General features: G+C 40.3%; 2 protein-coding genes across 2 annotated transcripts; both read right to left on the bottom strand.

The window, feature by feature from the left end:
* Nucleotides 1–5,589: 5,589 nt before the first annotated feature.
* apoea (apolipoprotein Ea) lies at nucleotides 5,590–8,692 on the bottom strand. The gene is made up of 5 exons (XM_080533103.1): nucleotides 8,607–8,692; nucleotides 8,102–8,165; nucleotides 7,786–7,936; nucleotides 6,841–7,128; nucleotides 5,590–6,232 (listed from the first exon to the last, which is right to left on the bottom strand). Exons 2-5 carry the CDS (start codon nucleotides 8,142–8,144, stop codon nucleotides 5,899–5,901), a joined length of 816 nt encoding a protein of 271 aa, XP_080389229.1. The 5' UTR covers nucleotides 8,145–8,165; nucleotides 8,607–8,692; the 3' UTR covers nucleotides 5,590–5,898.
* Nucleotides 8,693–10,861: 2,169 nt separating this feature from the next.
* On the bottom strand, nucleotides 10,862–12,669 carry LOC308157062 (uncharacterized protein). The gene is made up of 4 exons (XM_080530539.1): nucleotides 12,554–12,669; nucleotides 12,416–12,463; nucleotides 12,169–12,271; nucleotides 10,862–11,884 (listed from the first exon to the last, which is right to left on the bottom strand). Exons 2-4 carry the CDS (start codon nucleotides 12,453–12,455, stop codon nucleotides 11,407–11,409), a joined length of 621 nt encoding a protein of 206 aa, XP_080386665.1. The 5' UTR covers nucleotides 12,456–12,463; nucleotides 12,554–12,669; the 3' UTR covers nucleotides 10,862–11,406.
* Nucleotides 12,670–12,931: the final 262 nt, after the last annotated feature.

Genomic DNA, 12,931 nt, shown 5'->3' with positions numbered 1-12,931 from the left:
ATGATTTCTGATGATAACCTCACAGCCTGTTTGACTGATTGCTCTGAATTGTTCCATGTACCCTCACAAGGAAATAAGAAGGGGAATAGGAAAAGCAAGATAGTTAAGGCAGAACTGACAGAGACTACACCAGTTGTGAAAGAAATGGTGGTGACAGATTTGTTAACAATTTCTCCAGAGAAGAGGAATAGTTCTGAATTACTGGATGTACCCTCACAAGGAAATAAGAAGGGTGAGAACCAGAGGAAGAGGAGAAGTGAAACAGTTAAGGTGGAACTGACAGAGACTACATCAGTTGTGGAGGAAAAGGTGATGGCAGATAAGATCATGATTTCTGATGATAACCTCACAGCCTGTTTGACTGATTGCTCTGAATTGTTCCATGTACCCTCACAAGGAAATAAGAAGGGGAATAGGAAAAGCAAGATAGTTAAGGCAGAACTGACAGAGACTACATTGGTTGTGAATGCAGATGAGGTTGAGGGAAGCTCTGACTGGCTGAGCACATTCTCACAGAGAAATCAGAGGGTGGGTAAGGGTAAAAGAAAATGCAAGTCAGTGAAAGAGGAATTGATAGAGGCAACGTCAGTTTTGGAAGAGACGATGGTGGCAGATAACCAAACTGCTGTGACAAACTTTAAAAAGAAAAAAGGCAGACCATTGAAGAAAAGTACATTGCTGAGAATGGCCAAAGAGGTGTCTTGTGGACAGAAAACGTCCCTCAACCTCAGAGAATCAGACGCTCTCAGAGAAGGTCTTGAAAATCAGAAGCAGAACTACGAATTAAAGGAAACTAGTAAGAGACGGAAAATCAATAATGCAGACCTTACCACAACCCTAAAAATGGGTACTAGATCTGGCAAAGCAGTTAAGAATGAAGATGTTGTCAATAGTAATAAGTCTGTCTCACTTCTTGAAACTAATCTCAAGGATAGCTCCTTGATCCCAGACAATACACTTCCTTCTACAGTGAATATGAATATCATAAAACAGGAGCAGGACAACACATCGTGGGAGACTGCACATGTATCCAGTAAAGGTTTTCTGTCACAAACTTCAAATGTTTCCATCATGTCATTATCCTCAGACACTATACCGGCTGATAATGGGAGAATACAAGGAATCCAGCAAGTCTCCTGCCAATTGATTCCTCCTCCTGTAAAGCCACCAACCAAAGCAGCTGGTGGGAGGAAGAAACGCAGGACAAATAAAACTGGATGGGTTACAAAAGTTAAATCCAAGCGACCTCCCAGCAAAATGAAGGGCAGCGATACAGTTGAAGTACTGGTTCAGTCTACTAATGACAACACTGGACTCTTATTCAACTCAAGCCTCTGCAATTCTTTGTCAGGGAAAGGGGCTGTTTCCCATCATCAGTTAAATGATAACATTGGTCTCCTGAATGATGAGCAACAGACTGAAGACTCCACCTCTCATGACACTCCAAAGATACTGTCTAAACATGGAGAGGTTTTGCAGAGTGAACAAGAAAAAGCTAATGCAAATCAAGTTATTGAACAGACACATACAGCAATGACTGGATTTGATCAAAGTTTTTCTGATTTTATTTTATTGTCCAATCAGAGTGTTGAACAAGAGAAAGAATGTGGAGCCCAAGATTTGAATATGATGACAAACAACAACAGAGCTCATGCTAGGTTGCAGCAGCATCCAAGTGCACGCAGAAGGACACCTATATCATGCCATTTCTGTGGTAGATCATTTCGCCACATCTCAGCATACACAGTTCATAGACGTATTCACACTGGTGAGAGGCCATACAGGTGTCAAAAGTGTGGGAAGAGTTTTGCCCTGCTCTCCAAACTCAACCTGCATGCAAACATCCACAAACTACCCAAACCCATGCAGTGTCCTTGTTGTGTCAGTCAGTTTCCAAACAAAGATGAATTGATTGCTCATTTCAAGACTCATATTAAAGGCACTAAGAAGTCCAGGTTGAATGATAACATGAGAAATGGAGGAGAAACTCAACTCTCACTCAATGGCAACAAATCCCTCAGATGTGCTACTTGTTTCAAAGATTTCTTCAACCGAGCCATATTGAAGATACACTTACAAACACACACTGAAGAGAAGCCCTTTACCTGCAAAGTCTGTGGAAAAATGTTTCACAAGTTGTCAAGTTTCAATGTGCATGAAAAAACACACTGGCCTGTTAAGCCATATGCATGCTCTGTCTGTGGGAAAGGCTTTGTTCAGCTGAGGGAGCTTAAAACCCACTCTCATATGCACTCTGGGGAGATGCCTTTCTTCTGTGCCCATTGTGGTCATGCCTTTAGCAACTTCATATCTTTGCGCACACATCAGGTCTCCAAAGTGTGTTCTGAGAAGTGGGATGAAAACGATGAAAACAAGGTTGAAATTGAGGGTTTCTTGGTGAAACAAGGGGTTGATGGACAAATAAATACCCCAATGTACTTTAAATGCCAGATTTGTAAGCTACTTTATCAACACTGGTGTCAATACATTCTTCATCTGCAAACGCATACTAATAACAACCCATATCTCTGTGAGATCTGTGGACAGCAGTATGACCAGGTTCCAGAATTATGTGTTCATTGCCAAGTTTGTTGTAAATCAAGTGGAGAGAAGAGGGCTTGCAATTCATCATTGTCTGAGATCTTGCAGGAACCCTTGTCTCTTCACAATGACACACCTAAGCCCCAACATGACCTTCACCCCAATGATAATCAGGAAATGGTATCCGATGATAACCAGCATCCACAATGCAAGGTAGACCTTCCTCTGCCACCTCTGATGGACACTATGGAGGAGGATTCTCCAGAAATGCTACCACAAAGCCCCAATGGTGTTTCCCAGCTTTTAAGTGATGGATTAGATATTCTTCCACTCTCTCCCTCAGACTCTGTTTGTGCAAATGCTCCCCCATCTTCGCCCTCTGTGATGAGTTGTGGTTCTATACATCCTCCTGACAAACAACTTTCAAAGTTTCGTTCTCGTTTACTGATCAATCATGCCCCTTGTGACAGATACTCCTGTGGTCAGTGTGGAAAGGCCTTTAACCAGTGGAACAAGCTTTGGTTGCACCAGGGACTACACAGACAAGAGGGCTGCTGTTTTTCGTGCACTCAGTGCAAATTGGAGTTTCGTTTCTTTGGCTCCTATAGGGACCACATGCAGGAGCATGCAGCCCAGAGACCCTATGCTTGCCCCTTATGCCCCAAAACCTTTGTTATTGAGGAAAACTTAAACACCCATCTTTGTGTATTTCACACGCCATGTGACGGCCTGAAATGTGACACTTGTGGGAAGAGTTTTACCAGCTTAATAAAGTTAGTAAAACACAGTCTTTTACACAGAGGGGCTAGCTCACACTACTGTCTCCTTTGCAACCTCTCTTTTACTAGCAATCGCACCTTACAGGATCACTTGAAGGCTCACAAGGCCCGTCTTGATCTCCCTCTGCCTAAAGAGCCAATGGAACCACTCTTGTTTCCCTATCCCTGTAGAAACTGTGAGGCCCGGTTTACAACCACAGATTTACTCCAAGCCCATCAAATTTGCCATCTCATTGAGAGAAAGAAGCGAGTTACCAGTATAGCTGATGTAGTTTCTATTTCTCGCCCCTCTAAACCATCAAATAAACCCAGGCAGGGAGCCGAGCCATGTTCCCCTCAACAAAAACGTACTTTTCCTGTCACCAAGAGAAATAACCTGTATAGGTATCCACACCCAGACTGTCTGTATGTTGTCCCCAACATATCTTGTTTACAGCCACCAGTTATGATTTCAGACACAGAGGAAGACCCCCAAGACAGTCTATCTAGCAACCTCTCTGCTCACACCTCACATCTACCTCAGTCCTTGTCACCCACTGCAGCTGTCCAAAGTACAGTTGAACATGAACGTACGCCAGAGCCCCAAACAGACACAGCACCCAAGTCAATTCCTGACTTTGAGCCTCCCTCACCCTGTGCTCTGGATATGTTGCCTCTGCAGATAGAACCACCTCAAAGCAAAGGGAAATCCACGGATGATGATGGTGTTTTCATCGAAGCTTCAACGACTGTTGTGATACCGAGGCATAAAGAGCAGGAGAATGATGCCACCTTTGAATGTGCAGATTGCTTGGCAACATTTATTGAGGTCTCAGAGCTACATGAGCACTACTTACATCATGCAAGGGGAGTGTAGTAAAAGCAACTGTAAACAGACTAAACAAGATTATGAATGCAATGTACAGTATATCCTTGTTTTTGATGGTATTCATCATTGAATCTGAAAAGTTGTATGGCTTGCGCTCAGTCACTCATGGTTGTCTTGATAGCTACCAAGTAAACTGTTCGGTGTGCAGTCCATTACATTTTACTTAAATACTGTATATTAAACAAATGTGCCTTTGAAAAGAAGACCTTTCACAGTTACTCACATAACGTAAATTATGCTTCTGATGGCAAAGTTGTATTTGTTCTCCCTTTTTAGAAACAATATAGTTAAATGTACATAAACACTAACACTATTTCAAAAAGCCCTACAGATCTGTCCAAGCAGTTTGCACTGTTTCAAAACAGTGATGGTCGTTAATAAGTCAGGTTTTATTTGTAATATATGCCATTTAGCTGCCGCTTTTATCCAAAGCGACTTAAGGGCTCTGCACACAGCGTGCGATTTCTGTTGCGCGTCAACATTCCATTTTGAAGTTTGAATGGAAGTCTATGAGAACATCGCATTTCAACACACACGGCCCCGATTTTAATCACACGGCGAACATTCGATTCCATTCATTTTGAATGGGAAAAAGCACAAATTTGACAGTGCGACAAAACTCGCACGCCGTGTGCTTTGTCCCATTCAAAATGAATGGAATCGAATGTTCGCCGTGCGATTAAAATCGGGGCCGTGTGTGTTGAAATGCGATGTTCTCATAGACTTCCATTCAAACTTCAAAATGGAATGTTGACGCGCAACAGAAATCGCACGCTGTGTGCAGAGCCCTTTACATTGCAGTGAGTGCATACATTTTCAGTATGGTCCCAGCGGGAATCAAACCCACAACCCAAGCATTGTTAGCGGTGTGCTCTACCAACTGAGCCACAGAGGACCACAGAGAACTATTTGTAAGAATGTGAAGTGGTTTGATATGCCAATCAAGTCAAAAGAATAGGCAATGATAATAAAACAGAAAATTCATCTTTGGCCGCTGTGTATAATCTTGGAACATGCATTTGAATGTTAAAGCATGAGAATAACCATATAAAGATGTGGAATAGAATGATGTGGTTGAAAATACTAATATTGATATTCTGATAACCTTTTGGTATGTCACTGTCTTATTGTCAATGAGAATGTTTTTCTACCCTTTTTTGATATTGTAGTCTTACAATAAAAGTTGAAAGTAGATACTGAACAACTGACTTGTTTTTCAAAGTGTGACTTTTCCTCTGAAACACTCTGACCATTGAATAAACATGCCATTGACAAGAGCATGTATGATTAGATTTTTTGTTGTTGTTGCATTTAACAAACCTTCACCACACTTTCATAATGAAGAAACATAGTATTTTTCCTTTGATATTCGTTTAGATGATTAACAATTATATATAGAACTCAGTACACATTTGTGTGAACTTCAGCAGTTAGCTTTTATTAAAGTGCTTTATGTAGAGGTGGATCACAATAAGGTAGAGAGAGTGTTAGCACAGGTAGATTTGTTTGATTGTGGATCTATTGTGTGAAAACATTTGTGTCCTGTAAAATATGCTTTGCCTTACTCAAGAACAGTGATAAATGAAATGGTTTCTCCTCTACTTAATGTTTTGGTAAAAGGTCTGTTGGTGTTATGGTAAAGCAATGAGAGGACTGTTATCCTCAGCCTCGTTAAACCTGATGGTATCTTAGACTTAGACACTTGATTACTTATAAACCTAGACTCTTGATGGCAGCTTCCACCTGCTCACGGATCATGGTGTCGTAGGGGTGGAACCAGGTGCGTAGTTCCTCATGTTTGTCCTCCAGAGAGGAGCGCAGGTTCTCTGTGGTCTTTTCCAGCTGCTCACGGATGTCCTCAGCCTTGGACTGGAGCTTGTCCGTCATCTCCTCCGCCTGGGACTTCAACAGCTGGTTGAGGGTAGCCACCTTCTCTTCTACACGCTCACGCATCTGTTCAAAGTAGGGGTCCAGGCGGTCCTTCATAGACTCCATGGTCTCTGTAGTTTTAGTCTGCAGCTCCTTGATATAGGTGGTCGCTTTCCTGAATGGAGAGAGAAAGGGTGTGTTTGTAAAATCACTCTGAGAGTGCCAGAGCGCACACTGGGTTCAACGTCATAAAGGCACCAAGTCATTTGATTGGACAACAGGCATTCCATGAGTGCTGATCAGATTTCCAGAGCCAATTTACAAATGCAGCCAAAGAGTTAGCAGGATGAAGTGTGCACCTGTTGCACTTAGGAAGATCTTGGATGGTGTAGAGCATTTATAATAATATCAGTTATGTATGAAAATGCATAACAATATGTGAGTCCCAATTTATACACCTCCGTCCACTCTGCCCTGCTCAAATATTGTGAGGCAATAGATATAATATTTACAAAAACATTTCTAAATGTTTTAGAACTGGTGAGCAATAGATACATTAAATGGGACATGTATTGGCCAATATTAGACAAAAGCAGACCATAGCAGTTCTGTTGAAATTTTTGGGCATTCAGCAGATCACAATCTTTTCAAGACTTTGAATCTTTTTTTTTAATGATTCCATAATCATCCTCAGGACCTTGCTGTGAAATTACTCTCCAGCAGGAAAACATTCCTACTGTACCTACCCTCTATCAGCCCAATCCCCCTGTATGTCTGACTCACCTGCGGATCTCATCAGAGTCCTTGCTAAGGCGCTTGTTCAGCTTGCGGCTGTATAGGTTGACCCTGTTCTTGATGTCACCTGCGTTCTGTTGCACCATGGTCTGGAATTCCTTGGAGTACTCTATGGCCTTGTCAGAGGCGTCCACCATATGAGCCTGGAGCTTATTGGCCAGCAGCTGCATGTCCACACCCAGCTTCTCAGCTGTGTTCTTGGCATAGGGGCCCAGCTTGGTCTGTACGTCATCGCTGTACATGGTCAACTCAGATGTGATGTCTGTGATCAGGGAACTGGGGAAGGGAGACATGATTTAATGGTAATCACTTATCTAGAGGACACATGGAACAGCAATGTCTCACCTCACTGCTATGAGAAACGCCTCACCAAGGTTTGTTTCATCCAAGTGTAGAATTCAAACTTCGTAACTGCAACATGATGGTGTCTTCACCCTTCTAGCAAACCCTTTCATGCAAAATATGATGTCCAAATGCACATACTTAAAGTGGCAATCTGGGATTGGTATATCCGTTTTTAGGCTTTAAAAGTCATTTTATATAGCCATATAAGCTTGTTTTACTGCATTGTTTGTAAAAAAAAAAAAATATATATATATATATATTATTGTAAACAAACAATGTATAGCTTCAACACTTGGTTAAAACTATCATTTTGATATCATGGATGGTCAGTCTTTGCATTCAAAGCTCTATTTATGAATTTTACAATGAGTACATTTCTCCAGCCCCATCCCTCAACTACAAAAGTGCCGGGGAAAACGCTTTGTTGTTGTTTGAATCCCAGACACTCTGTGATATGTTTACTCTCTGAAGTCTTAATCCTTGCAATGCACTGATACACAAAATTATACGCTGTGAGAAATGCAGTGATTATAAATATTATTTGAGGTTTCTGATAGTTAAGCATACAGCTCACAACGGTAAACTCACTCTAGTTCCCTGCCGAGTTGGGAGCTCTTCACATTCTTAACCACACCATCTGCCTTGGAGCTCAGGTCAGAAAAATGGTTATTGAACCAGTCAAAGGTCTTCGAGAACGGACTACCGGCCTCGTCTTGAGGTACCATGCGCGCATGGCAGCCTAAAGGGGGCAGAATGGAGCAATTGGTTGATTTAAACAAACGTTTGTTATTGTTTTTTTTTTTGTATTTCACTGTCAGACATTTGGTCTGTGTGATAAGAGTTAGCAGGACAGGGGAAGATAGCCTAGTTGTTGTTCTAGAACTGAGTAGAATGGAATGTTCACCTGAGAGGACTGCTAGAGCAAGGATCACTGCAACAGCATTCATGGTGATTGGCAGACAAGACACCTGTAAGAGCAATGAAAGATGCTTGTCAACATGAGAGTTATATCGATTGATTAATTGACTTTATTGACAGTTGTAATGATATATTCTAAGCCACACATCCATTTGATAGAGGATAGCACGAGAAGGTTTCACCACTGTATTCCATTATGGAGTCATGACAGGCCTTATTATTTCTTACTTATTAATGTTTCTAACCTTTATTAATGTACTGGTACCAAACTCGTCAAACTTTCTCCGAAAAATCGACACATTAGAATAAATTATTTAAAAATGTCCCTAAAACCCTGACTATTCCTATTCAACACACAAACACAGGACTGTGCAAGCAACATCAATATCAATATTCCTTCAGATCTCTGTAGAATATACTTGTTTGTGTACAATATATATATATATATATATATATATATATATATGTACATATATGACACAGTAACTCACCTTAGATATCCTTCTTAGTGATGCCAACAAGAGAATGAAAGCATGGGAATGCCTGCGTATTTATATAGCTAGGATTGCAATGATGTGTTCCAATAAATGAAAGGCGACTGCCAACTGGTGACCGAAGTTCAGTGTGTTGTCATCTTTTATTATTGGATTATTATTTCATTCCACGTTGCAGTGCACTTAAGGATGCAAGGATGAAATAAACATGTTAGAAAATGTCTAACCATAACGATGAAAGAAGCTTACTATAAAATATATAATGTGTATTCATCAGTCATATATTAAGTTAAAATGGCCAAATAGTGGCCTGGGGTGGTCCAGTGGTCTAGCTCCGTGGTCTACTCTGCACTCATATACTCATGTTGGAATGGGTTCGAATCCGGCCTATGCCCTGCAGACATGCCCTCTCTCCCTTACTTTCCTGTCTGTCTTCACTATATCTGTCCAATAAAATGAAATATGCCCCACTCAGAAAAAATTACTTTAAGAGATCTTTGCTAAATGTAATTCTGGAGAGCTCTTGCAATTGCAATGTTCTTGTCCTACTGTTAACTTACTGGTTGATCTGAAAATAGCAATATAATGCTTGCTGAGACTTGGGCCAGGCTGCTGATTGTAGTATATCAATGCATTTATTTTGTATAGCACTTTTCTCAGTACTCAGACACCATATTCCATGGAGAGAACAATAATAGATAGATAAATTTAAAAAAAAAGATGGGTTTAGAAGTGTGGCAAGAGAGCAATAACCTATCCTCAAGGAATCACTTTCACCTCGAAGGTACTCAAGGACACATTGGACCAGTTGCTGCCAATGATGATTTGTTAAACCCAGGGTACATTCAGACATCAGAGCTCAGCTAACTGATATGGGTCATGCCCTATCATTCTTATCGTTATCCATAAACCTCTAGAAAGAACATTGATAGGACACATTTCTATTGACCGAAGGAATGTTATGTAAGCCTTGGTAATTGTATACATTGTGTTACTTAATACTGAATCATTGTGATATCTAATACTGAATTAAAAATAAACAAACAAAGAAAGCTAACACGAACTCCTTTACAGGCCTGTATCAGCTTTGATTCAGTGAATCAAAAAAATAATGTGAGAGTAATTCATATGCCATTATCAGGTAATAACCAAGTGCTTTCTATGTAAGTACCTGTTCATTACTGGGCTGTAAAATAAAGGATTTCCCCCCAAAAAATAATACATTGCACATTCAACTTCCTCTGAATATGAATTGATCGTTTTTTCATCAAAGTATTTAAGTAGTTGTTTAAGACATAAGGTACAAGGTACAAGGTATAAGGTACATAAGGTACAAAGTAAAGACATGACACATTTTAAGTTTTACTTGACACACAAGTTAAGACATGACACATTTCATCACATTTTAAAGCAAGATAAACTTTTTTTTTTACAGTTTCAAAATAATAAAACAAGGAAAAAGGCCTTGTGCAAAAGTTTGGGAACCCTGTCAGCTAGTAACTCCTCCTCGGGCAACTATAACAGCTTGCAAACGCTTCCTGTAGCCAGCTAAGAGTCTTTCAATTCTTGTTTTGGGAATTTTTCCACATTCTTCCTTGCAGAACAACTCTAGCTCAGAAATATTCCTAAATGATTTTGTATAATAAACAGTATCAGACTGTTCATCCCATTGTCTTACGTCAGATAACTTGACTCTTGTCTGCACTGACAGTCAGTCGAGGCTCTGACAGGGCTTTCACACCGCCAAGGAACCGTTCCCGTTCCCGTTCTTGAACCTCCGAACCTTGGTGCTGTCTGGCGAACCAGCCCGCGTTCATACCAGTGTAACCAGAACTATCAGCGTCATCAACGTTGGGTGACGAAGGGGCGGGATAAACCAAAACAACAAGACAACAAGATGGCAGCTACTTCACTGGAAATGAGGATAATATCTTCCACAACAGTATCCACAACAGTATCAGTATAACAGTATGAAATAAACACTATTTTCTATGAATAATGGTTCATATAGAATGTGAATGGTGTGATGACGTAGTGTGAAAGCCCTATGAGTGTCAGGAACAAGGCCACCTGTCGTAAGACAATATGTTCATCCATTATGCAATGAATTTTGTGAAAGTTACTTCTTACACTAACGTCAAAGCCGTGTTTAGCATGAACAGCCTACTCTGTATAATTTACTCTGTATAAAGTCCCATAAAAACTAATATAGTGGTAGTGATGGTGAAATGCAAACAAAATCAGTAAACAGAAAGTTTTTTATTTTATTATTATTATCTTTTTATTTGGAAAAGGCAGAGATCAGAATCAGCACATTTAACAAGCTTCTACTGGGTATCACAATATTAATTACATTGAATTACATTTTCTGATTTAAAAGAGCACAGAAAAAACTACATTTCATTTATTAATGAACATTTATTAAGAAATGAACCTTATTTGTTTATTTGTGTTGTATTACCTTAACTGTCCCTCCTGAAACCTCTCCACCCCCCTGTTCAGTTTCTCTAATGTTTATAGATATAGATATAAAAAATATTTTTTAAAAATCTTCCCTCTTCTAGCATTATGACTGCCAATGGCCCCTGGCCCGAGCACAGATAACTTTTCTTTCGATAAGTAAGTAAGTAAGTAAGTAAAGTAAGTAAAGCTTTATTTATATAGCGCCTTTCGTACATGAAATGCAACTCGATGATTGATGGATAGATGATTCACTTACTTAGAGAAATGTATTTGCTGTAACTCGCTTTGGTAAAGGTGTCTGCTAAATGCCCCAAAAAACATTTTAATTGTCATTTCACTCCCAAATAGCTTCCCAAAACGAGGTCAGTTGGTTTGCTACGCTTTGGCCTATCCCCTCACCAAAAGACACTACATTCTTCTGGAGGTCCTGAGCTACCTCAGTCAGCTGGGTCTGGAAGTTCTGGGTCAGGGGAACCATGCCCTTCTGGACCTCCTTCAGACTCTGTTCTGCCTTCTGCTTCAGGTCGTCTGTGTAGGTGTTCAGCTGGGACTGCAGATTACTCACAGATTTTTTTAGGTTCTTCTTCAGATTCTGGTGCAGGTTCTCTGGGGCTAACATGTCTGTATATGAGCTGATATCTTTCTTTAGCTCCTTCACCTGACTGTGGACATCCTTGCTTACTTCGTCAGCGTAGGGCTGCAGTTTGGTCATCATGCCGTCCAGACTCTGCTCCACGCGGGCCTTCAGCTGCTCTGCCTCCTTGGACAGGGAGGCAATGAATTTGCCCATAGGAGTCTCAGCGAACCTTGCCCTATGGACAGAGAGGAGAGAGATAAAGAAAAAGAATATAGAGAAAGAGAGAGAGGTAGAGAGAGGTTTTATGAGTGCAAATATAATGAATGTAGTGTCATGAATGTTGAAGATCACTGTACCATTTTGTCATCGGTGTAAAACTAATAGAATAAAATAGATTAGTGCATGTATGCATCTATATACAGAACACTGATGTGATAGAGGTAGTAAGTTGGTTCTACTGGTCACTTACACTTACTGTACATTATACTTAGTTGCCACTGAAATTAACTTGCGACTCACCTTTCTTGTTCTTTCCACAAATCATACTGATAGTATTCTCCTACTTCTTCTGATTGATCGAATAAATCCGAGAAATCAAGGACGTCGTGGTTGGCCTGACAACCTGGGAGATATTTACAATATAACTTAATATGGGCAACAACAAAAACTAGAACAACAAAAACTAGAGTGTGTTGTATTTGTATAGTACATTGTTTTGACAGCCAAGTAATCTCATTTAACTTCAAGACTCAAGATTTACACTTACTAGTGAATACAGCAATCGCAAGCACCACAAAAACCTTCATGGTCGCAACTGGAAAACAAGGACAAAGAAAGAATGCTGTCACTACTAAAATTGGAATTTCAATTCAGATAATCCTTGCAGTGCACTGAAATATCATACCCAAACCTGTGAGTGAGGGTGTGTCTCTGAGTGATTGTGTGGTTGGGTAGGTAGTCCAGTTGGATTGGTTGGTAAAGAGGGTGGTAAAGAGGGTGGTAAAGAGGGCAGGAGTCCAGATGTGTGGATACTAGTTAAGGGCACACATAAGAAGTGATGAGGAGCTGTCAGATTATGCAATAGTTATCAGTGATAGCATGATGAGTCCAGTTCAACTGAAGCAGACCATATTCATAGAATTAGACTATTCTATCCACTGCTATGATTACTGATTATTATATTTAGGTTACAGTTTTTCCCAATTGCTAAAACACAAAAGCCAATTCTCTAAACCAAATTACCAGTTCTCTAAACACATTTAATAAAACTAGCCCCCATTTG

The sequence above is a fragment of the Nansenia antarctica genome (assembly GCF_963989245.1).
Source record: "Nansenia antarctica genome assembly, chromosome: 5".
NCBI classification, from domain to species: Eukaryota; Metazoa; Chordata; class Actinopteri; order Argentiniformes; family Microstomatidae; genus Nansenia; species Nansenia antarctica.
The sequence above is the reverse complement of the archived record's forward strand: the minus strand, read 5'-3'. Positions and strand labels throughout refer to the sequence as shown.

Coding starts and splice junctions, on each gene's coding strand:
- apoea (XM_080533103.1), bottom strand. CDS start 8,144: ATGAATGCTGTTGCAGTGATCCTTGCTCTAGCAGTCCTCTCAG. Junction 7,937..8,101: donor TGCTCTAGCAGTCCTCTCAG/GTGAACATTCCA, acceptor TGCCCCCTTTAG/GCTGCCATGCGCGCATGGTA. Junction 7,129..7,785: donor CAACTCGGCAGGGAACTAGA/GTGAGTTTACCG, acceptor TCCCTTCCCCAG/TTCCCTGATCACAGACATCA.
- LOC308157062 (XM_080530539.1), bottom strand. CDS start 12,455: ATGAAGGTTTTTGTGGTGCTTGCGATTGCTGTATTCACTA. Junction 12,272..12,415: donor TGCGATTGCTGTATTCACTA/GTAAGTGTAAAT, acceptor AATATCTCCCAG/GTTGTCAGGCCAACCACGAC. Junction 11,885..12,168: donor TTGTGGAAAGAACAAGAAAG/GTGAGTCGCAAG, acceptor CTCTGTCCATAG/GGCAAGGTTCGCTGAGACTC.